Source organism: Polyodon spathula, chromosome 7 (assembly GCF_017654505.1).
Source record: "Polyodon spathula isolate WHYD16114869_AA chromosome 7, ASM1765450v1, whole genome shotgun sequence".
In the NCBI taxonomy this organism is placed as follows: domain Eukaryota; kingdom Metazoa; phylum Chordata; class Actinopteri; order Acipenseriformes; family Polyodontidae; genus Polyodon; species Polyodon spathula.
In genome coordinates, this window is record NC_054540.1 from 52,814,538 (window position 1) to 52,839,118 (window position 24,581).

A 24,581-nucleotide genomic window follows, 5' to 3' on the forward strand; every position below is an offset into this window, starting at 1 on the left:
AACCAGTCAGGCTTCTGAAACAGTGTATACCAGACAAAAGGACTTTGGTACAAATGCTTTTAGTACTTAGCAGGCAGCTGGCTAAAAATCTTTCTAACTGTATGCAGATTTTGCCAGAATCCTGGTTGCTAAGGTGTAAAAAGATGTTCTTGGATACCACTGACTTAATAACATGGCATCTGTTGCCATAGTGCTGATTACAAACACTTATAAAAATGATCTTTTCAGTCTATGGCTACCTGGTGTCAGAGCTGCATTTATCTGGTCACCTGATACCTCTTTAAATGACCACAAGTACCATTCTCTCCACAGCCCATCCCTACGAGCCCTAATAGCTGCTCAACCACCCCAACAAACACGATGGGCATGTCTTCGAAGGTGGACAGCTCTAACATGCATGACGTTTTTATCCTCTCTCCTGTCTCAGGGCTTTATGGACCGAGGTAAGCCAAACCATGTTCTGTTGGGCCTGTTTTTCATTAAGGTAGAGTGTTGTCTGTCTTTGCTTTGTGTTCATTTAATAAATAATTCTTGGACAAAGTGCCCTTTTTCACATTAGACAATGCCCTCTCTGTCAGTTAAACCTAAGATGTTTTTTTTTTTTTTTTTTTAATTAATTTACCACAGGATACAGCAAAGGTCAACACAGTTATTTGGGCATATTCATAGTTTTGATCCTATTTTGTAAAGTTTGTTTGATGGATTGAAAACAATGTATTATTCATGTAAAGTTGTTAACATCAGTCTGAAACAGTTTAATGCATATCAAACTTAACTTACTGGACAATATTTTAAATAAGTAAAGTTTGATGAATATAGTAATTCTCAAATCACACAGTTATAAATAAACTTGTTTTAAATAATTAGGTAAAATGGAAAAGCAAAATATTATGTATACCAAAATTCATTTCTGTGTTTTTTCTATTAGGAGAGCAGAGCTGAAAAAGAAGCTCTTTTTGTGCGCTAGGAAGTTCTGTGGTCATGTTAGATCACAGTTATTATATGATTCTGTGCTTGCTTCACTATTGAACGGAGGCCTCTGGAGCGGGAGACACGAGTTCAGCCTAAGTTGAAGAATAGTGTAACAGAATGAGACTAAAACCATTTCCTGCCTCATTGAGATCAACGTCCCTAACATTCCAACACATCCTGGTTTACTGCCGTCGCTTTAAAAACCGATGCGTTCATTTATTCCCCAGGCGGGATTCAACCTTAAAAACAAACATGCAACTTGACCGAAATGCAATGCACAGGACACCATTCACAGGAGGACAGAACGAAAGCTGAAAACCGCGGCTGTTTTTATGCTGTTGAAGTCACTGCACTGCGTACTGTGAATAAGAATTTTTGAAAAGCTGTCAATTTGAACATAAACTTATTCAAATAGTTTCAGTGCTCCAGCCAAGCCTCTCTTCTGAATAAATCTTAAAAATGATTAAGCATGGTAACTTTAGTTTTGTGTATTTTTTATGTGACTAAACAGAGCATAAAATAAAACATGTTTTTGAAAGTATGTATTTAAAGTTGACAGTAGACTTTAATACTTTGTTTCAGACTGTCCATGAGGCCAAAACACCAAGAAGATGCAAAAATATGAGGATGTGTATGAAAACAATTCAAGCACATCTTATAAACACCTACCATACTGATCCAAAATACATAAACTAGACCACATAATTCAATGCCCACGCTTACTCAAACTGCACTTGTAAATTTTGTTTGTCCAGGGAAGACATGGGCATCATGTCCTGTGATGACATCAGCAAGTACGGAATGGGAAAGTCTGGGATGAAGGGCTCAGAATCTCCCAGCTACTTCCTGGACCATGAGAGTGGGAAGTACTACACACTGATGGAGGGGGAGGGCGTCTCGGTGGGGCCAGACTACGAACGGGGGAGATCGACTGGTGTGCGGAGACGAGAGAGGACGCCCACTCACGGTAGGGCGCGCTCCTTCTCCACTTTCCTGCTCCCTATTTCACATCTGGATGCTTTTAAATTGGGAGGACGCAGACATGCATGTCAATGAAGCTTTTCGTTCTAAACTCCTAAACAAGTTGGCACTTTTTATATTAGGATGTTCCATTCATGCACATTATTCTGTCACGCTGCAGAATCTAAACTAGTCTATTTTTAAAACATTAGATTAAGTAAATGCAATAGAGTATTTAAGTAATTCAACTGAACAGTATTTGTATTAGCACTTAATGAAAATCTTCTTCTTCTTCTTCTTCTTCTTCTTCTTCTTCTTCTTCTTCTTCTTCTTCTTCTTCTTCTTCTTCTTCTTCTTCTTCTTCTTCTTGTCTATTCCTGCCCTGTAAAGTACATCTCCTATTATAAAGTAATTTGTGAAGTCAGGAACTCTCTGATGACAAGCAGAGCTTTAATGAATGGCTTTGGAGTGCCTGGTGAATGTGTGATTTTTCCATTTCAAGTGAGAGACTAAGCAGAGGGAGCATGAGATTAAACTGCAGGAGATTTTATCAGGAGCGAGCTCTGAAACAATGAACTCCATGCTCATAAGACTGCGATAAAAAACTTCACCTCCCTGGCAAACAAAAGAAACAGCTTCTTGTTGGGACTAATGGCTTTTCCTGTTGCTAAGGTGTTGTTATGTTCCTACCCAGTAAGAAGAACCGATCCTCTCTGGACTGTTAGTAGAGATAAAACACTGTCTGTTGCAGCCAGGGGTATTCTAGTAGCTGGCTGTGGAATTAGTTATGGAAAGATTCATCAAAGTAATTGCTTCACAGGGCCATGCTTTGCTTATCTGATGTGTATTAAACAGATGTGCTGCTACAGAGTGGCCCCACTCTTCTTAGGAAGCGAGTGATTGGTGCTTGGGCTTTTTTTCAGGTGACCTAAGGCCAGTTTCCATGCCAACGGAGTACAGCTGGATAGGAGAGACCAAGGAGCCCAACATGTACAAGAGGGGGAGCAGAGGTGGGTGTCTGTGCTCTGAGTGGTATGTTCCAAAAGTGACACACTCCACACACTTTCTGAAGATGATATTATATATATATATATATATATATATATATATATATATATATATATATATATATATATATATATATATATATATAAAACACTTCTTGTAAATTGCATATTTGTCAGCATCTATCAAGGAGCTTTTTCTAGGTTTATGGATATTGGTATTTTGAGAAAGGGAGAGACCCATTTTGCAGCTGTATAGAAACGTATCATCCATCTCTTTGCTGTCTGTCATCTTTTGGTTCATCTGCTATCCAGCGCATCGATCTGTCTGCTAAACAGCGTGGGATTTAAACAGACAGACGACATCACTCTTTTTTTTTTTGAGAAAGTATTCAAGATGAATGTTTTACTTCTTACAGACTAGAGTGGAGGGGATATCTGATTAATTAATAGATTGGGGTTGGAGCAAACAATTGGAAACACCTGCTCCATGTAAGAAACGCTTCTGTGAAAATGGGCTGCCTCCCACGTGACTGATGAGTTTGTTCCACACTTGTTTTCTGTTATATAGAAACTTTTTTTTCCTGTTGAAAGTCAGTTTCTGTCATGATGGACAGCAGAACTTAATGGGACATTATGAAGAGCAGGCGTCACTGCAGATTTCTATTATTATTTACTGATTATTTTGTATTTGACTTTTGGGATAAATATTGTCATTTATTTATGAAATAAACCCTCCTGTCCTCCGAAGAGGGAGTTCAGGACTGCAAAGCTGCCGATCTGATTGGAATGAGTGTTTATTTTTTATGTTATTGCTACATGCCCCAGACCAGGAAATATGGTCCTGTTGTGTGGTTTTTGATATTCAATCACAATTAATCTAAGAACGCAGCCATTTATGGGCTATCACATATTAAGCACTTTACTTTTGTAGAAAATAGAGGGGAATGGTGCGAAACACAGACCTCTTGGAAAGATTCACAGAAGAGACTGATATTTTAACTTTTAAAAATGTTTTGTACTAAAGGGCAATATTAGCATTAGGGCAGCTACACTGGGATTAGGCAATGATAGAATTGTACCACAGAAGTAATATTTTCTTATCAATGGTATCCCAATATACATATATATATTTTTTATTTTACTGTAACAGAAGGCAATGTACGAGTTGTCCCCACAAATCAAATACATTATATGGGAGGCTAACACACTAGATACAAACTGATTGCAACTAAATCAATACACCAGTGGAATACACGCTATACTGAGAAGAACATGAAAAGTGCAGGATTTCACTTGTCAGATTCAATTACACCCTAGAGTCGCCATGAGAGATGCTTCCATGTTGTTTTTTCAGAATAGCCCTTGGCCCTTTTGTGCTCTCTCTCTCTCTCTCTCTCTCTCTCTCTCTCTCTCTCTCTCTCTCTCTCTCTCTCTCTCTCTCTGTCTGTTACTGTAGGTGGGAGAGATTTTCGACCCACGTCTTGACTCGTGGGTTTTGTTTTTACACTTTCTCTGTTAAAAAATAAAATCCCTCTTGGAAAATTTAAATGTGCACATTGCAGTCTTCAGACGAGCACCAAGCTCTGTGCGGAAAGCCCTGTTTGTGGCACGTCATAACAGCATGTACAAAGGCTTCGCACAAAAACACAGTGGCGCAGACAATCACTCAAGCACACAATCGCAGGCACAGACACAACCACCCACTCACAACCAAAAACAAAAGAGCTGAAAAATGAAAACTCATACAAAGACATGAATACACACACCCGCTACACCAAAATGTGAAGTACATAAAAACATATACTCTATACTAAATAGTGACATTTCCAAACCCAGGAATCACAGTTGAGCTGTGAAATGATCACACCCTCCCCCAGCTGCAATGCACAGTGATTAGTATTCACACCGCAGAGTCAACAACAACCAAAAATTTCTGAAACCCATGAATAGCATAAAAGAAAGTGATTCCTTTTGGGTGTGCGAGTCAGTCAGGTTGGACTCCCCCTCTGTGTTACTAAATAGAGCTACCGCCTACGACTGGGGAAAGCGCAGGTGGCCTCAGCCCCCCCCCTCGCAGACAGCACGATTCAGCTTATCAGGGCTGTGAGTAACCCTAACACACCGGCTCTCACTGAATCCATTAGACGTTTTGTTTTAATGACCGACAGTTTTGAAAGGATGTGTTATTAAATAGCGTGTGTGTGTGTGTGTGTGTGTGTGTGCGTGTGCGTGTTTTTCAACTGCTGCCTTTTTGTGCTGTCTGTTTTTAATTTCAGTGGCTTCGTTACCCTTTATGAATCAATAAAACAAAATATAAATCAGCTCTACTGTTAAATATGTGTACAATAAACTGGCAGAAGATTTTGACAAGTGTCATATTGAGTGTGAGATATTTTTCCATGAACTCGTACTTTGTTTTCAGACAGGAATCTTTAGTCTTGTGTGACATTGTAACCATAGTCACTGCGGTTTCGAGCTACCGTGTGCAAATGTGAATTGTATAGCATGGAAATATTTGTTGCTGGTAACTTTATCCATAATTAAAGCACTTAATCAAGAAATCTAAGTGAAACTAAGGAAGCATCTTAGTCTGGTTGACAAATTCTGTGTCTTACCAAATTACATTTCTCTCTTTTGATCAAAGCCAAGCGACAGAGACTGCCTTGTGATGGCTGCAGAAAAATGAGAAGTACTTATTTAATTTTTACTGAGACGCATTACTAACAGAATGTGAAGAGAGAAAATCCAAACTGCTACATTTCCCTTATAATTTTTTTTTGGTTTTAAATGGGCAACTACTCCAGCACCATATTTTATTTAAAGACCTGTGAAATCTTATACTTGCATTTGCAAGTATAAAATGCAGACTTTTAAATGCTAAATCAAACATTAGTTAATATTATTACAACAGCAGGTAAAATGATGTGCACAAACAAAGCAGGGGTGTTTGCTTAATATCTCTGAATCATTCATTTTCCTACTAAATCTAATAATATTTCATTTCCCCATGCTTATGCTATGCATTTACCACAGTCTTTCTTGCTTGCATACGCTTTGCTATGCTATTACCATAGTATACTGCAGTAAACGGCTTTGCTTATTCTACATAACCTCTACATCATTTTGCAAGACTCTTTATTCCAGCTAGTGATTTGCACCTGCTTGTGTCTCTGGTCTGAGCACAGCGAAGGGAAGCATGGTGACAGCCTCCTCTTCTTCATTTTTTCAGACTCTGAGAACTCTCTCCTTCGTTACCTGAGTGACGACAAGATCCTGGTGATTCAGGAGGAGCCCGAGACCCAGCGGGAGTGTAAGCGGGACACGGGCCAGCGATCCCGGAAGAAGGGCAAGAACCCCAGCAGCCCCAGCTATCCCATCAGCCCCTCCCTGCTGACATCCACTGTGCGGCTGGACTCTTCCCAGTCAGAGTTGCTGTCCTTCCCTCTGCCCGAGAGCAACACTGTCCCCCTCTACCACGTAAGTGCCCTCACTTTGACTTTAACATGCTGGAGTCCGCAGAGCTAGCCTGTGTACAAATGGATGTCACCTACAGAAAAGATGTACATAGCTTATAACATAGAACAACAATCCCAGCAACAATTCAGCTTCTGTATAAGTTATAGGTGGTTAAATACAATCTATGAACATGTTATTTAATTATGCCATTAACCATTATAGATTACAATCAGAAATCAGAACACTGAATGGTATAATAATGTAATAATTCATATTACTACACGGTTCATATATATATATATATATATATATATATATATATATAGGATATATATATATATATATTATATATAACGACTTAAGCAAAAGAAACTGTGTAGCTCATTCCAGTTCTTCACCAGGTCACCTGGAGTTCATTCAGATTGCATGGTATCTGAAACAGCGCTGCTTGCCTGTGTACACCAGCTGATATGCTCTTCTATATTGCAGTTGCTCAAGAGCATGTTTCCTTTGTATATACATCATACATTATCGGATATAGTTTCAGTGTGCAGGGGAATTATAGTGTGAACGAGGACTTCCAGCAAGAGCTGTCATGTCAATGAATGGGAGAGGAAGGTCATTTCAGCAATGTGTACTCTACAGTATGTAAACCGGAATCCCTCTTTTTATTATTATATTCTTTCCTGACTCCTCACAGTTGGATGTCCTTGAAATTATCGTTTTTATCTGTCAGCCCACTGAGAAACGCCAGAAAGCTCCTTGCTGGCACCTAATTGGGTGATTACAGTTTCCAGAGAGCAGATAGCAACCAGACTGGCACTGAGATTCGCGTGCACTGAGCGGGTAACCCCAGCACTGTGCCAACCTCATTGGCTTGTAACACAATGTGAGTTTTATCTTCACTTCCCCAATCCAATGTGCTTCTCAGAAAGCAGGCTTAAAGCGTCTGCTCTGTAGACACTTCTATACTCTTCAGTTCAGCACTCCAGTAAACTACCAAACCAGATGGAATGAATGACCTTGGTGCAAACACCTAGTCATGTTAGTAGTGGTAGGGTTAGTAAATACTCTGAGCCACTCATACTCACTACCTTTCATACTGCATTCAAGCGCTCTAACCATGACTCTACTACAAATCAAATCAAATCAAATTTGTAAAGCGCCTTTCATGGCAAGCCATCCCAAGGCACTTTTAACAAGAAAAATGGACTTGAGTCTGAGACTCCATACAGCACAGTCCTGTGCTCCAGTAATAGAGCCCCTCAGTTTCTGCAATTTTGCACATCCATCTTGTGCACAAAGAAGCTACTAAATAGTGTTTTTCCCTGGGATTAGGGAATTCTCAATCCCCACGACTTGCAGTTGTTCAGTCCAATGAGTTTCTGTACTTTATCTCCAAAGACACTGAGATGAGATTAACATTAACAGAATGAGATTAACATTAAGTTAATCGAGCCAGGGAGCGTCACATTTTTCAGTCAAAATCTAATAACTTTAAAATTAATAGGCAGAGGAGCAGACAATGTTTTAGACTCTTAATATGAGGGCTGTTGAGTGGCGCATCCAGTAAAGGCAATCCCCACATGGAATGCAGGATGCACCCTATAGTCTGGAGATCACAGGTTCAAATCCAGGAATTTCATTGCTGGCAGTGACCAGGGTCTCCTAGGGGGCAGCACACAATTGGCTGAGCACCACCCAGGTAGGGAGGGCTAAGGTCAGCAGGGCAATCCACAGTTCACCACACACCAGCAATCCTTATGGCTAATAGGGCACCTGTTGGTCAGCAGTGTTGCCATTCAGATCTGTGTTGTCCTCCGTCACTAGGGGTCTGGTGGCTTCACTGTGGATCCACAATGCAAAAAATGACAGATTTGCAGGAACACATTTCAGAGAACATGTGTTTCAGCCTCTGTTCCCCAAGTCATTGGGGGGTTTGCAGCAGTGAAACAGGATAAAAATAATAATATAATCAAAGAAACTTCAAAATTATATTATAAAAGTCTACCAGAAGCCATAACAATACTACTACTTTTCAGTTTTTCAAATTATCTCGTTAAGTATGTGGAAAACTACAGAGAGGTGTAAAATTCAGTGTTAACATAACATTATTCAACAGGTTTCATTTGACTTTAGAAGCAAAATGAGTTACTTCAATAGGGTGATGCAAAACTTTTGGCCCTAGCTGTAGGGTTAATTTGTTCAACTAAACAATTAAGAACTTGGCTGGAACAAAAACCTGGACTGGAGATGCCAGGGTTAGGCTTGGGGTTAGGGTCAGGGTTAGGGTTGGGGTTAGGGTTAGGGTTTTGTGGTTAAAGTTAAGGACTGACCTAGCTCAGTCTAAAAATGTTTTGTGAATATTTTTGTTTTTTAAAGAAGGAACAAAAACACTGGGCTTTACAGTGCAATTCACAATAGTTTTTGTTTCAAAATAATAGAGAAGAGTACATGAGCAGCACAAGTGACAGCAGATTGAGCTTTCCTGGATCGATAATTTCTTTAATATGTGAGGCAGAAGGAGGGATAGCTGTCTTGCCCTTGCTGTCAGGATTTAGTTCAAATGCAGGCTGTGTGTATACAAGTTGCTGTCTGCCAGCTTGCACGGCACAGTCCCTCTGTGAATAACATCATCCGTTACTGTCAGAAAATTAGCTCACTTCAAACCTGCATCATCCTGCTTGTCCCAGAAAGGCTTTTTTCAGCTGTCCTGTTTTAAAAATAACCCAGTCACCAGTCAGTTCTGCACCTCGTAAAACCAGTTACGCAGATTTGTGTCACGATGTGAATACTGCTGTAGTCTGTTCTGTACTTTTTCTGGAAAGCTGCTTTGTGAATGCAAAGGCACGCTTGTTCTGAAATGACGTAGTGTTGTTAAGTTTTTTTTTGTTGTTGTTTAAATACAGTACTATCACAGTGTTACATGGTTTAGTATTTGGGTTATCATACATTCTTAATACAAACAGACAGTGTTAGCTATGGAGGCTCCTGCTGACTGAGTGCCTACCATAAGCCCTCTATAAAATCCTAGAATGCATGCCAGCGATACCATTTTGCATAACAGATGAATCCTCCACTCAGGCCATTAATACAAACGTGTTCTCATTCTTTTGTCACCCACTTGTAGATAACGGTATCCCTCAATGCTGTGGTTCTCTAACGTAGTAGTCGAGGCAGCCTATTGAAAAGCAGTGAGTGCTGGTTTCTTCTCAGGCCCTGTTGTTTCTTGGCATTCTGACAGTCATCTGTCATCAGGGAGAGAAGTCCTGAGCTAAAACAAGAGTTTTTTTTGATTGCTGGTAATTGTTTAAAGAGGATCTTAATTGTCTGGAGGTCCACGATCTCCCTGCTATGAAAGGATTGCAGATATGATGACCTCTCAGAGAGCAGTTTTTTTTTTATCATTTAATAAGGGCAGCAGCGTGATTCCACCTTCACCTGGCATCTCCCTGGCGTGACTTTCAGAATTAAAAAAAAAAAACAAAGAAAAGAGGAGAAGATACCATGAAAAAATTTGAGCGCAGTTCCAAAAATTGCTCCTGTTTGTTGTAGACGTTAACCGTTGTTTATGGCAGTTATGATTTTGCTTCAGACAAATATTGCCATCTTTTTACCTGTACATATTTGTTTTTTAAAGAGCAACCGGTCTACAGTATCCTAACTAATGTATTATTCTTCTGGTTGAGAATCTCTTTGTGTATCATTTTGGTTTCAGTCGTCACATACTGGTGCTCTTTGTATAACTCAGAAGCTAAAAGCACCTATGTGACCTCAAAAGATCTCTCAAGCATGTCTAGTTCTAAGGACAGCTGGTACACCAGCGTGTAACCATTAACCTGTCTGCCTTCAGCACCCTGCCTGGATGTAAGAAATGCTCCAGTAGCATTAGAACAATTCTACATCCCGTTCATGTTTCAGGGAGGGACAGGTTAATGGTTACACTGTGGTGTACTACGAGCTGAACTTTGAGAGACAATGTGTTTTGAGGTCACAGGGTTGCTTTAAAATTATGAGTTTGAAAATGTCACCAGGATATAATGACTGGAACAAAAGATGCTATACAGTGAATCAAAACAAGAAGAGAAACACATTCGTTCAAATAAGTTTGCTGGGTTGTTTTTGCTTTGTCTGCCATTAGGTTTGATGTGAAAGCAGTTTAATACCGATTCTGTTTGCTTCCATCAGCAGCAGATTTATCTCTGTGTGATTTGAACTGGGACAACTTGAAACCCATACCAAGATGGGTTCTGGCCCAGCGACTTTGGTGGAGGAAGTTACCTTATGATACATACAGTAGAGGCAATCTTGTATTAAATAACTAATATGTCCTAATGCACGTATTACACCTGTGGAAATTAAACTATAACTTTGCCACTTTAAAGCGCTGTATATAATTATATAATATAATATATAATTGACTTAGCACTTGTAACTTTAGTTAACGTGAATGTAACTGCGCTATGATTATTACACAGTTATTCAAGTCAGGCCCTGACACTAATAATGAATTGAAGAACGCAGTTTTACAGTTCTGCACAGTTGTACCTATGGGACTGCTTGTTGCTCGGAGGCCCCGTGGAGTGGGGTGTCTGAAAGCATCCAGTGAGCTGCATCACATCTGCGGAGCTGTTGAGTACTCAATGATCCAAACTGGCATCTCCGGAGCCTCAGTGTTGCCCCCAGGGACACATTTAAAGCTCTTTGGCAGTGGCACGGTGCTGGCAGAAGGTTACAGAATCTTTTTTTAAACACTGTCAGGATGGATCATGCCTAAGCAACTGGGCAGCTGTTTCCAAATCGCTGTCAGCCGCCTGCATTCTGCACATTTAGAGCAAGCCTGCCCCCCTTTAAAAAGACATTTCAGAGCATAGTGTTTGGACCAGGGCGACCAGATGGCAACTGAGTCATTTAAAAGCCCTTTCCAGAAATGTGTGCATTATTTGCATTTGTATTATAAAGCCTTAAAAGCTGCATGAATATCAATCAATCAATCAATCAATCAATCAATATCAATATTTATTTTACATAGCATCTTTCATAGTGGACCACCATCATAAAGCGCTTTATAAGACACTGAGGAACAATGCATAATACATTACATACAGGGCATACTACATTAAATACAGCAGTAAAAAAAACAATGCAAATACATTAAATATAGGCATAATACATTAAATAAAAGGCTAGGATGTGAATTCTAAACATTGTGGATGCGTGTGTCAAGCAGAATTAAATGAATAAGATGGAGTGAAAAACCTGAAATAGCAATTTAGACAACAACTAATCAGATACTAGACTTAGAGAGCATTAAAAGCAAGAGAGAACAAGTGAGTCTTGAGAGTTGATTTGAAGCGAGTGATTGTGGGAGCTGCACGCACTAAAGCTGAGAGATTCGGGGTCATGAAGCTAAAAGAGTGTTCTACCAGTGTGGCGCGCTTTGCTTGGATCTAACAAGCAAGCCAGAGTCAGAGGACCTCAGCTTGAATGCAGGGACATAGCGGGTCAGCAGGTTGGAGAGATACTCTGGACCTGTGTGATGAAGGGCATAGTAGGCAAGCAGGAGAATTTGTATAGTAACCCTGAACTTTACAAGTAGCCAGTGTGGCTGGGCAAGACAGGGGATCATGTGATCATGTTTTTTACATCTGGTAAGGATCCTAGCAGTGGCATTTTGATCTAGCTGCAATCAGTTTATGGAGCGTGGCTAGAGATCACCACAGGGAGAGTTGCAGTAGTCAATTCGAGAGGAGATGAATGCATGACAGAGTATCTCTGCATCCGGGAGGGGAAGGTAGGGATGGACCTTTGAGATGTTTCGGAGGTGGTAGTGGAAGGATTTGACTACAGAGGAGATATGGGCATCAAAGGAGAGGTTACTATCCAGAGACACAACCAAAGCTTCATATAGTGGGGGAAGGCTGCAGCAGACAGTTTCTGAGGTTCAAAGCAGCAGTATTGATATGCATGAGTTGAGTTTTTGATCCTACTAGAAGAAGTTCAGATTTGTTGGTGTTGAGCTGAAGAAAACTGGTAGACATCCCCAAATCCTTAGAAATGGTTTTGTAACCCTTTCTAGACTGATGATCATAATAACTGTTTTTCTGAGGTCCTCAGAGATTTCTTTTGATCGTGGCATGATGTGTTTCCACACACCTGTATGGTGAAGACCAAATTCACAAAGTTTCTAATCTTTATATAGGGTGGGGCCTCCCAAACTCACCCCTGAAGATCTACCTAATTATTTAAACACCTGATTCTAATTATCCCCTTAATTGAGCTCATAAAACCAGGGGCTCACTTACTTTTTCACATACCCTGAATCTTAATTACTCATTGTTTGTCTAATTCATACATAATTTTGTTTCAAAAGACATGACATTGGTTAATATAAACCTTTTGGATATTTAAGAAAAGAATGGTTTTGATTCAAGAAAGCTATCATGGCAAAACTGTGGAATTTCAATAATTATCATTGGGGTTCACAAACTTTTTTCTTGGCACTGTTTACACAGAGAAGTGCCACAAACTGGAAAAAAGTGGACCCATGGTTTGTGTCCCTTGCAATATATGGCAGTGCATCAACTCTCTCCTGCCTCCCAGTCCTCTGCTCCAATCATTGGGTTACACGGTGCAGTGATGCTTTGTGTGGGAAGACAATACAGTTTTGTCTGCACTGTCAAGGTCCTGTGATGTTCCGAGAACAACAGCAAACAAATGAGTTGGTAGAAGCGTCCACCTCTGAGCAGAGATAGAAGAGATTCCTAGTGTCCCAACTGTGTTTACCCAAGCACCTGTCTTCAGTTTATTGATGAACTGTTGTGTGTTTTTGGTTAACTGGCAAGCCCTTCAAAAGAGATAGAGAGAGAGAGAGAGAGAGAGAGAGAGAGAGAGAGAGAGAGAGAGAGAGAGAGAGAGAGAGAGAGAGAGAGAGAGAGAGAGAGAGAGAGAGAGAGCACATGCAGCTCCAGGGATGCTAGACAGAACCGTGTTATACTGAGTGTGTGGATGGCATATTAAGTACAGCACTAAACTTTAGGGTGATTGGAATTCCAGGTTTGGGAAAGCCTGCTTTGTGTGTGTGTGTGGGAGGGAGACTGTGTGTTTGTGTTTTACTGTACTAGATACACTTCACTCCCCTAATACTCGAGTATGGAGTATGGCTCTGTGCTGCTGTTTAGGTTCAGAAGGTTTTATAAATGGAGACAGTGATGGGGTATTAGGGGAAATGTGTACAGAGGCTGTGAAACCTGAAAGCCAAAGCAAAGCTGTTAGACGAGAAAAGACATTGCAGGGGTAATTGAGTCTTTGAGAAGCTATTCTTGGCCTGAGCAGAGGGGAAGCTGCTTCTCTCACATTGTGAATCTAACTATGCGCTTAAAAGGTGTCCCTTCTTCAGTGATGAGGAATGCTGCTAAGCTGTGCTGGAGTTAAAGTAAGGCTGTCAATCACTGCAATGCACCTGGGAGGAACAAAGAAGGTGATAAGGATGCAGCATACACTTACGCATTTATGAGAAACTGACACTGAGAGTGCATCTGTCAAAAATGCAGCTTATGTTGGGTGTTTTTTTTTTTTTTTTTTTTTTTTTTTTTTTTTTTGATGTACCAGGATTATAACCATTTTAAAATGATAAAACCAGCAAGAAACCACTGAAAAGTGTTGAATTGCTCCTAATCAAGTGAATCCCAATCACTGTAGGTTGTTTTCCTTTCAGTGAAATTGCCAGCTTTGCACCTACTTCAAAACTTACGAAACTAGAACTAGTAGATGTATTGAGTCCTTAATAACCTGCTGGGATGTTACTAGCGTTTACCAGTCTTTGAATGAGTGAATTGGTATGGGCTTTATTTTAATGTGATGTGTACGTTAGATTAATTCAATATTAAGTAGAAGGATAGCCTGTGTTAGTTTGTACAGTGCACAATTCCTTTCAAGAATGATATAAAACATATTACTACTGCTGCACATGATCAAGTTGTTTCATATTCTAACACAAATCAATTACAGCAGCAACTCTAGATGCTGTAGGCCCTATTTAAAAGCAATTACAACAATATCAGTTTCTAGTTGTATACCATTTGATTCCCCAAATGAAATTTGCCTTTACCTTTTCACCTGCTTCAAAGTAGCTAATGACTGTATTTGATTTTACCAGCATTTGTTGTAAACACCCTGCAGGCACAGTCTCTTTAATAGCACAGGTAACATAGTTGAGGGTGACATGGTCTGCAGCCTCTGTATTCTTACGGTGTGGTTCAATTCAGATCCTCTGTAACCTGTTTGAACCCATGAAGACCACCTCAGTTCCTACATGGCATCACAGATCAAACAAATGACTCAGATGTGTATACATGCATGTATTTATGTAATTCTTTCTCTATAACCCATATCTTAGCCAAAGCATGGGTATGTGTTTGTGACCTAATTTCCCTGTCCGCCCATACAAAGAGCTCTCAAAGCCCTCTGTGAGGAAGTGTGGGTTGGTGTCTGTTCCATGACTCAAGAGCTGTCCTTCACAAGCATCTTGTTCTGTCTTACAGAGAGCTGGGGACACGCTGCGAGGAGATTCAGATCGGTGAGTAGCCTCTGCTTGCTCTTCTTGTTTGGGTCGCTGTTGGGTTTCAGCTGAGAATAGAAAATATATAGAACCGAAGTCTGTTTGTAATCTGTAGACTTCCTCTGTTGAGCTGTGCTGTGAAAACCACTGTGAAGAGCAGAAACAAATGGTTACCAAGTTGCAGTGTGATGCAAGTTCATGTCTGAACTGAAAGGATATGGGCTCAATTCACCCCACAGTGGATTTCCTTCAAGTTTTTGTATAAATTAAGGTTTAATGTTATTCCATTAACTTCAAAAACAAAACAAAAAAGTTTAATTAGATAATTAGCAAACTATAATACGCTGAAGTGAACAGCAATACAGTGTTTTATTTGTGCTGCAAATTAATTATAGGCACCACATACTTACACTTTACCACTGAATATCATTTTGAAATGGCTGACTCTCCCTTAGTTGTTCTGTTGGGTTGCTTTATTAATCTTTTGAGCAAATTGGGCATTTCAAATTGGGTAGAACATGGGGGTAAAATTGATAATAAAAAATGAATACAGAACATAAGCAAACTGTTCCTAACTGCATACAATTGGACACTTTAAAAATAATTAAAATCGTTAAATACATGTCCAGAAGTTACTCCTTACTTAACAGAACAAAAATGTGAGTTTATTTATTATTTTTTATTTTTATAAATTCCCTCTTGGTGTGCACTGCTAATGAACCTGATCTCCACCAGTGAAAATGGGAAGCTTAATTTTTTTCTATAAATACAAAAAAAAAAAAATACATTGATTGCAACATAAAAAGAAAATAGTCCAGTAAAAAAAACTGCAAAAGCATGCTGTTTAAGTTGAAGCGAGTGTGATTGCTGTCAGCGGGCTGGATCACAGCGAAGCAGCAGCGAGGTAAAGGAAACCACACAGCGAACTCCCACAGGCCTGTGAGCGAGCAGGCTGTGAGCCGCAATGCACTGTGAACACACAGGGCTGCCATTCAATACACACACAGGAAGGATGATTCACATCTTGGTTGCATGCATACTGACAAGCAGCGCTAACCCACCTATATAGTGGTCAAATAGACTTGATAAGAATGGAGATTTCATAGCTACAGTGGAACTAACAAGTATTGCGATACAATAAGTTTCAATATCCATAGTAGACATCCATTTAAAACAAACAAGTATCTAAGTTTAATTCCTTAAACAAAAAACATGAACATGTACCGATTGTAGAATCTAAACGTCAGTAAAGATTATTCAGTTTAAATTGCAAACTATTTTAAATTGGTGTAAAAGCACACTACGCTTGTGAAACAATTAAAGAATCTATTTCTAGGATAAGTTTCAGTAATAATTCAAATAATGCAAGAGTAACAATTAACCAAGAAGGCTCCAACTTGAGACAAGAAAGCTTTTCATAATATTGAACCCGCATAAAACTATTGATATTCAAATGGAACAATCTGAATATATGCTGGTGCAAATGTATTCATATAAATTAATTACCAAGAACCAGGGTTATTGCTAGTATTTTCTGACTATAGGTATGTCAGCTCTAGAAGTGTGTTCATGTTCAGATCACGGCTTTACCCATGTTTTTGTTTTCCTTGAGTAGCTCTTTCTTTTTCAAGTTCAAGTCATCTTTTTCAGGAGTCAAAAAGCCAGGGGGGTGATTCAGGCCTGTGACAGCTCTCAGCAATTATTGCTACTGCTTATTCCTCACAGAACATCTGCTTTGAAAACTAAAATAACCCAGGCAGCTTTTTGAAATGAATTTGATGCTTTTAGTACTATTTTTAAACATAATGTTTTTTAGTTTTTTTAGCTTGGTTTCAGTTCTGCCATTTAATTTCCTGTGAAGCTATATTTTGACCACTTCAGACATTTAGGGAGCACTAATTACAGATTCTACACTACCCTTTCAAAATATATATAGTACTGCACTACAATTGAATTAAATCAAATTTAATTAAATGCATTTTACACGTCCTTTGTTTTTTATATTTTTTGTATATAATGCTTTGACTATGCGCTCAGAAAAACATCATTTGTGTAATTGTGCTAAGAACAACATGACATTTAAAGCTGTTTACTCTATTACAAGTACAGTATGTATGGGTATTTTGCATTGTAAAGAACAGATAAGCTAATCTTGGACTGTATCATGCATAGGAAAAACACGGTAACCTTGTGTTTTTGTGAAATTCGAGGGGTCTCCCCAGTATTTGTTTGTTGACGGTATAGGTGAGGGAATGCTACCATGGGGCGCAGTACCGACAGTTAAACATGGGGGAGGTAATGTAATAGTGTGGGGGAGTTCAGTGGCAGTCAGAGTGTCGATCTTATTGAATTAATGGAATTATGTGTAAAGAAAAGCATCGCAGCATCCCACAGAAACTTGTGCTGCCATCTGGTTGGTGTCTAATTGGACAGCAGTTCAGCTCCCGCAGCAGGACAGCGATCCAAAACACACTCCCTTCCAGTCTTTTAATGAGATATGTGGAGAGAAAAATCAAGGGGATAGAGGTATTGATATGATACATAGTGATGGTCCAGTGTGCTCGTTTCAATCCCACTGACTGCTCACTAATAGCATTCAGGTGGGATGAAACACACACATTAAACCGAGGCAACCCGAGATCATGAAACAGGCTAGTTTAAGAATGGTTTGGAAAGCTAATTGCAAGAGCATCTCCTATCTGTACTGTAAACTGCTTTATAAATTGTGTATGTAGCACACACTTTGTGGCTGAGCCATTGTAATGCAAAGGAGATCCCTGATATTCTGTAAATATTTCTGATGAATCACTGCCTTCCTGGTTGCCCATAATGACCCCCTTGATAAAAAGCGTCCTATGGTTTTGCCATATCTATACAGTGCATTTAATATGCTTTGGTTAACAACTGCAGTTTTTTTTTTTTTTTCATTACCTTTGCTTTGTTTTTACCATGAGATGGCCCACTGAACTTTTACACCAAGGACAGCGGTGTTATGATATATCGTGTCCAGCTTCTATACTGCACAAGGCATTGTCACTTGATTTGGCATCCTTGTTCCATTAGCAATAAATGCACCTCTCATATGAAACTCTGTGAGCGACCTGGTTATGATGCTGATTGGAGATGAAGATGATGCATCGCTCGTGTCATGACAATTCGAGCGTGTCTAATGAGTGAGCTGTCAATGGTTCAGACAATGATTTAATCCCCTTTGTAACCCCCCTTGCTAACACTCCTCTCCCCTCTCTTTACAGGTATGCTAGTTCTGGAATAGATAGACAAGGGGTCACATCCATGAGGAAGGTAAGCCCTAGTTGTCTTCTTATTTAAAGGGATATATATCATCAACATAACAATATTAAAGACTTACCTGTTTAATGATGTATGTTCGGTATGCTTCTCTATAGTTGTTTTGTTCAGATCATGTTTATTTGGCATGCTTGCCACCGTTCCAGTATAAACTGGGCTGCAGGGCCAGTTTAAATTACTAACTGTTTTAAATCGCTGTTAAAACAATGTATTGCGCTTATGAAACAACTGAATAATCTATTTATACAACAAGTTTCAGAAAGAATACAAAAATTACAAGAGAGTAGTAACCATAATCAAGAAGGCTACAACCTAAGACTATATTTTTTTATATAAGTGAACCCACATAAAGCCACTGGCAAGTGTAAGAATCTGAATATCTGTTGGTGCAAAGGATACCTATAACATAATTACCAAGAGTCAAGGTTATTGCTAGTATTTTATGGCTATAGGTGTGTCAGCTCTAGAAGTGTGTCCGTGTTCAGATCACTGCGTTACCCACGTTTTTTTTTCCTTATGTAGCTCTTTCTTTTTTCAAGTCCAACTCATCTTTTCGAGAGCCAAAAAGCCAGGGGGGTGATTTTATGCTGCTGCTCATTTTTAATGTTAAGTTTCAGCTCTGCTGGGGAAATGTATTAGTGTTGCACAGTGCACAGTTCTTCACCTACAGGATACAGACATGGGCGTAGCATTAATATGCTTCCCCTCCTCACTTCAGAATATGAGAAGCGTTTTTTGCTGGAATAATTTGTAAGCATTGGCAAATACTAAGGCAGAAACAATGATAGGGAACCATACAGAATACAAACAAAGGGATACTAAACAGGTAAGAAAATAAATAATATAGAACAATGAAGCTGGTGGAGTGTGGATTAGAGTCACGTGCAGGAGAGAGGAATCATGGAGTGGATGGAATCAGCTTTTCCATTCTGAATAACTGGAGTGAAATAACCAGCTCCTTAAGATTTGAACATCTCTTTTGCTGAGATCAAAGAGAAGCCATTAATTATACAGTAAGCAAGCCGTTCCTGAATAACATGATGGAAAATGAGATACTGTACATGAAGGCTCATTTCACTATAAATAGAGAAATAACTCATGTACAGTACATAATGTGAAAATAATCAGGACATTGGGTTGCTTTTAAACAATAAAATATTTTGACATTTTCATAGCTGACTGTGTCTACCACTGTACAATATGAAGCATGTTGTATAAAAGTTCAATACACAGTAATGTTGAGGTTTTTCCCATATTCTGAAATAGTTTATGATATTTTCCCATGTTTCATGTCTGTTCTTATTCAGGCTTTACTAGAATTGAATGTGTTTTTACCATGGTTTACCTCAGTTAAGAAACTACACTGGTTATTACAAATTATTTTAAAAAATAAATAAAAGCAGGAGCATGTAATAGAAATGAGAGGGCTGTCAAGCATTCTTCAGGTGTAAATTCAGATTTTTAATCAATCAGCCCTAAAGCTAGTCATTTTAGGGGGTAAACTGGTGCCCGCTAATGTTAATCCAGGGAGGCTGTTATTGGGAGGACACTGTTTTAATGGGCCTGATCCAGCAGAACCCTAATAAACCTCTATCTGCTGTCATTCACATCCTCAGCTGGCTACCTCTCCAAATCCCAGTTAAGAAAGTCATGTTCAGCTGTTGAGCAGCGATGACACCCCGTGTATTATTAGCAACTATTTATTTAATTTTCAGACATGAACCTTCCATAATTCTAAGAAGGAATTTGGGCTCTCTTAACTCATTTATCCCCAGGCCAGCCATTGCTTCAAATGTAACCTTTAAATCTATTCCCTGGAGGAAAGAGATATGTCAGTTTGACTGTGCCACTCCCCACCCCAGTCCCATCTTTTGTAAAGACAATTTCCATTTATAGGGAGACAGGCATGCTCTAACAGTTCAACTATTGTTTTTCATGTGCCTCGGTTACCCTGTATATATATATATTTTTTTTTTTTCTTATAGTACCCTAGAGAGACACTGGGGTGCCAGTGCAGTAGAGCTTGGACAAGCAATGGATGGTTTTAATAAAATGCAAGGTTCTGCAAGCAACCTGCTCTTCTGGTGCCTTAATACCTTTAATTGCCTTGAAAAGACATGGGAGGCAGAGCACATAATTAAGAAAGTGTGGAACAGTCTCTGGGGCAAGTGTCCTGCATTGTAATGATGCTGTTTGCTGGCTTGCACATTTCTGATTAAAGTCCTAAGCACAGGTTTTAAGATGACTAATGAGATTGGTCTTCCAATGACAGAGTATAATGTTGCTTTGCATACTACTGGGGTTTGGAGATGACACACAGGAACGGGTTATGGGAACACTGCTATATATATAACCTGGAAAAACCTAAAGAAACTCAGTGAACAAACGTTCCATCAGTGTCTTAGAAGTTTCTTTTTTTAAGTTTTACCTCCTTTTGAGGTTTTGGACTTGAATGATCTCCCTCCGCTCCTGTGTGTTGGGTGGTGGGGCTCTGCGCTGTTTGTTTCAGCAATAACCCTGATCGGCTTCTCCATTCATTCTGTTGTCCTTCTTTGTTTTCCAGTCATTTCATTACGCCTCCTTAAGGACTAAAACCAAAAAGAGAACCAAAGGTAAGAAGCGAAAGTTTCGTTATGCATCATGGGGGTGGTGGTCATGTATTTTTTTTATCTGTAAAACTGAGCTGGTGGTGTGAGCTCCTGAACTTCAACAGCCCAGGCTGTGATTGAAGTTGTGAGGCTTGTGTGGGTGGTGTGGGGGACTGGAAAGCAGAGTGAGAGATTTTTGGTAGTGGCTTTGGGGAGAGTGCATAGTGCGGCCTATCAGTTTGAACCTATGAGCATGGCAGGAATAGTGGGTTGGTATGGAGAGATGAGGAACTGATGAACAGTGTCACCATGTTTTCAGAGCTCTCAGGTCTAGTAGTTCCTGTAATGAGGTCTCCCTGCCAACCCCCTCTCCCAGGCTCTCTGACCAGTGGAAGCCGGCGGAGGATCTCCTGTAAAGACCTGGGCCATGGCGACTGTGAGGGCTGGCTCTGGAAGAAGAAGGATGCCAAGGGCTACTTCATCCAGAAGTGGAAGAAGTACTGGTTCATCCTGAAGGATTCCTCACTCTACTGGTACACCAACCAGAACGTAAGGGTCTCGTAATACTTTCAATGAAACCTATCCATGCCTCACTCATCAAATCTGTTTCTACACCTTACAAAATCCCAGATGCTCAATATGTAAATACTAACCCTCAATCCCTCTATGCTGTGAAATCACAACTCCAATCAGACACTCTGGCCTTTGCAAACTTGTTTGCTCGATGCCTGATTCTATTCCTTTGCAAGCAGGCTGCCTCAAGTTAGAGAAAATTAAATATACACTGTGTGGCCCCACTGCAGAAACAGCCAGCAACTTCTCCTTAATATATGTTCTAGCTCCTTTCCCTAATTGACTGCTGGTGGATGGCCTGTCTTGACTCCTGTCTGTGACTCTCCCCCTCACAAGAACAAACAATATGAAATCAAGATAATTAGGTCGCCCTTTCTTGCAGATGATACAGTATTTTTTCAGAACAACTTTCCTGCACCCCTCCATACCGAGCTGTATCAGCCTAGCCCTGACTTCACAGAGATGGGCTCTCTGTTCCTAATACCAGAATTCCTGGTCAAGAGCAACTGTACTGAGTTAATAAAAATGATCAGCTTATAAAATGATAGCATGAAATGGGATTTTTAAAAAAAACCTAGAGCTGGGACAGCAGCAGTATCAGCAGCATCAGTTAGCGAGCCGGCTCCCAGATTTCAACTTTCATTCTTAATATGACAAGCCATTTGTAATGCCCTCCCTCTCTAATCCCTCTTTCTCATCCCTGCTCCTCTTCTCTCTGATAGGATGAGAAGGCAGAAGGGTTCATCAGTCTCCCAGAGTTCAGGATAGACCGAGCCATCGAATGCAGACGGAAATTGTAAGCTCACCACCATCAGTCTTTATTTAAACAGGAAAAGAATACTTGTAATATTGATTTCATTTACTCATCATAATACAGTAGGTGTGGTCATTCCTAGGATTCTTGGTAAGAGGTACCATGTTTCCTAACAAGAGACCATCGGAGTACGGGATGATTTATAGATAGGGTTCTTTGTGTACAATAATTTTCATGTGAATTATCATAAAATGTGTTTTTCTAATGTATTATTTTTCTTGCAACCCTTTTCACTGAAAATTGCTGTGTTCAGCGTGATAGCTAATAGCACCTCTAAGGTGCGGTACATAAAGAGACAGTGTATACCTGCAGGCTCATACACATACCCATGTAGTGCAGGCCTCAGTGATGTAGCCCGGGCATCTGTCTCTGTGGTGTTTGTCTCTGATGACTCACAGCAGCGGGTAACCTCATAAAGGCTCTGCTCAGTCCTTCTGTTTCTCACACATCTCCAAAGCTTGTTTCTGAGTCACTTTCTCAAGCATCGCAGCCCTGGAGTTCCAGGTTTGTAGCCGAACCATGGATTCCCTCAGCTTATAATAACATTTACCTGCATACACAATGGCATTTTTTTTTGTTGTAATGTCCCCAGATGAAAGATATTCCCTAAATGTTTCCAGTTTACTGCACTGGGATAGCTTTTAAATCTCCACAGATGTTGTAGGGTAGTGCTTGTGCCTTGTGTATCGTAAAGCAATGATTAAACCTGGTTATTATTGTGAATATATTCACCCTTCTGTGAAGCTGTAGTCCTTATTTATCAAATCTACCCAGATGTGTAGATGTTTGTGACAGAAAGAAAAATGCAATTTTACAAAACTGTCAAGAAGCTATAGAGCTCATGTCCCTTTCCCTTTTCTCCTTCCCAGCGCCTTTAAAGCATGCCACCCCAAAATCAAGAGTTTCTTTTTTGCCACGGACTGCCTAGAGGAAATGAACAGGTAAGAACGATTGAATGTGTTTCTCTATTAGGTATACCATTCCACTTGTATTCTGATGGTTACTCAATAACTTCAGGACGCATCCTGTTGTCAAAGCACTTTGCGTTAGATTTGTTTTTATAAAGTTTTCTGCAGCTGTAATAACGTGTGTTTGTGTGGCGGGCTGGTCCTTGTCCACATGTGCATGCATCAGTTTGAGAACAGCCTAAGAAGCTGTGAGAATAAGAAAGATTAAAGCTAAGAAGTTTTCCTTTCCAGTGTGATGCTTTGAGTTTCCCTTTTTGCATTCGCGTCTGAGCTGTGAGCTGCAGAGCTGTCCTGCTTTTGAAATGGGAGCAGTTAGCAGTGGAGCTGGGGCTGGAGCAACATGTCTCCTGGCATGCAGCACATCAAAGCCTTCTACTGGGGAATCACCCAGATCTGAGCCCCTCAGAGTCTCAGGTACCTGCAGGGGACTGGGAATGGGTGCAGCTGACAGAGTTGTACAGCACTACCCGAGGCAAACACTGCTCAGGCAGATCCTTCCAAAAAAATTAGTATACTCAGTATTTTTCCTATTGAATTTACAAGTTTTTCCATTGGGGTGGTGTTTTTGAAATGCATTATAGTTAATTCGTTAATGTTATTCTAGGTGGTAGATTTTGAATACCACACTACTTCTTTTCATTGAAAATGTTATTCATTACTATACCAGTCAATGGCTACCATTAGAATAGCTTGTTATATTGACTGCGCTTTCCTTACATTGCAATTACACAGGTTGTGTAGGAACTAAAGAGCTACGTGTGTAATTACTAAGTAAAAAAATCAGCAAGACAATATTAGTGTTGCTTCATCCATGTATATTGTGGTGCCCTGCTGTGATATCCCAAGAGCAAGCATGCACAACCCAGAACACAGCTGAAGCTATCTTATGTCAGTTAACATCAGTTGGTTCTTGTAGTGAGTTTTGGTACACAGGCTTTGTCAACTTTTTAAACTCTGATTTGGTCTGTGAAAAAAAAAGGACTTCCATTGTGTTAGGGCTTTGCTTTGCAATATACAAAGTAGCAAATTACCCTTTAAAGGTTATAGCGCAACTGAATGTCTTCAGAAGTGTGGATTCTGGAGGCGAGGGGTGAAACAGAAAGGGAGCAATGAGGATACAGTAAAAGATGCTGTTAAAAAGAAAATCGCTCAGCTTGCAGTAACCAGCTCCCTTCTTCTGGAACAATGGAGAAGTATTGCAAAGGGAAAGATCGAAATTCCAACACAAAATAGAGTGAAGACTGTAAACCCTCGCAGAATACCTTGTCACTATTCTGTATAGTGCACTACACATAAAACAGCACAGTGACCACTGCCATAAAAACAGAGAAAGCAAGAAGGATACCTTAACACGGATTAAAAATATTACAAACA

The 24,581-nt window shown here is 39.9% G+C and overlaps 1 protein-coding gene across 2 annotated transcripts in view; it reads left to right on the forward strand.

Annotated features, from left to right (window-relative positions):
• The window catches only part of LOC121318779 (connector enhancer of kinase suppressor of ras 2-like), a 102,434-nt gene that overhangs the window by 66,806 nt on the left and 11,047 nt on the right, over positions 1-24,581 (forward strand). For both annotated transcript variants that reach the window (XM_041255821.1, XM_041255822.1), the window contains 10 exons: positions 313-443; positions 1,728-1,939; positions 2,856-2,942; positions 6,169-6,416; positions 14,939-14,973; positions 18,210-18,258; positions 20,828-20,876; positions 21,229-21,401; positions 22,148-22,221; positions 23,109-23,180. In XM_041255821.1, the coding sequence (XP_041111755.1) occupies positions 313-443; positions 1,728-1,939; positions 2,856-2,942; positions 6,169-6,416; positions 14,939-14,973; positions 18,210-18,258; positions 20,828-20,876; positions 21,229-21,401; positions 22,148-22,221; positions 23,109-23,180 (1,130 nt within the window). The remainder of the gene's footprint in view (positions 1-312; positions 444-1,727; positions 1,940-2,855; positions 2,943-6,168; positions 6,417-14,938; positions 14,974-18,209; positions 18,259-20,827; positions 20,877-21,228; positions 21,402-22,147; positions 22,222-23,108; positions 23,181-24,581) is intronic.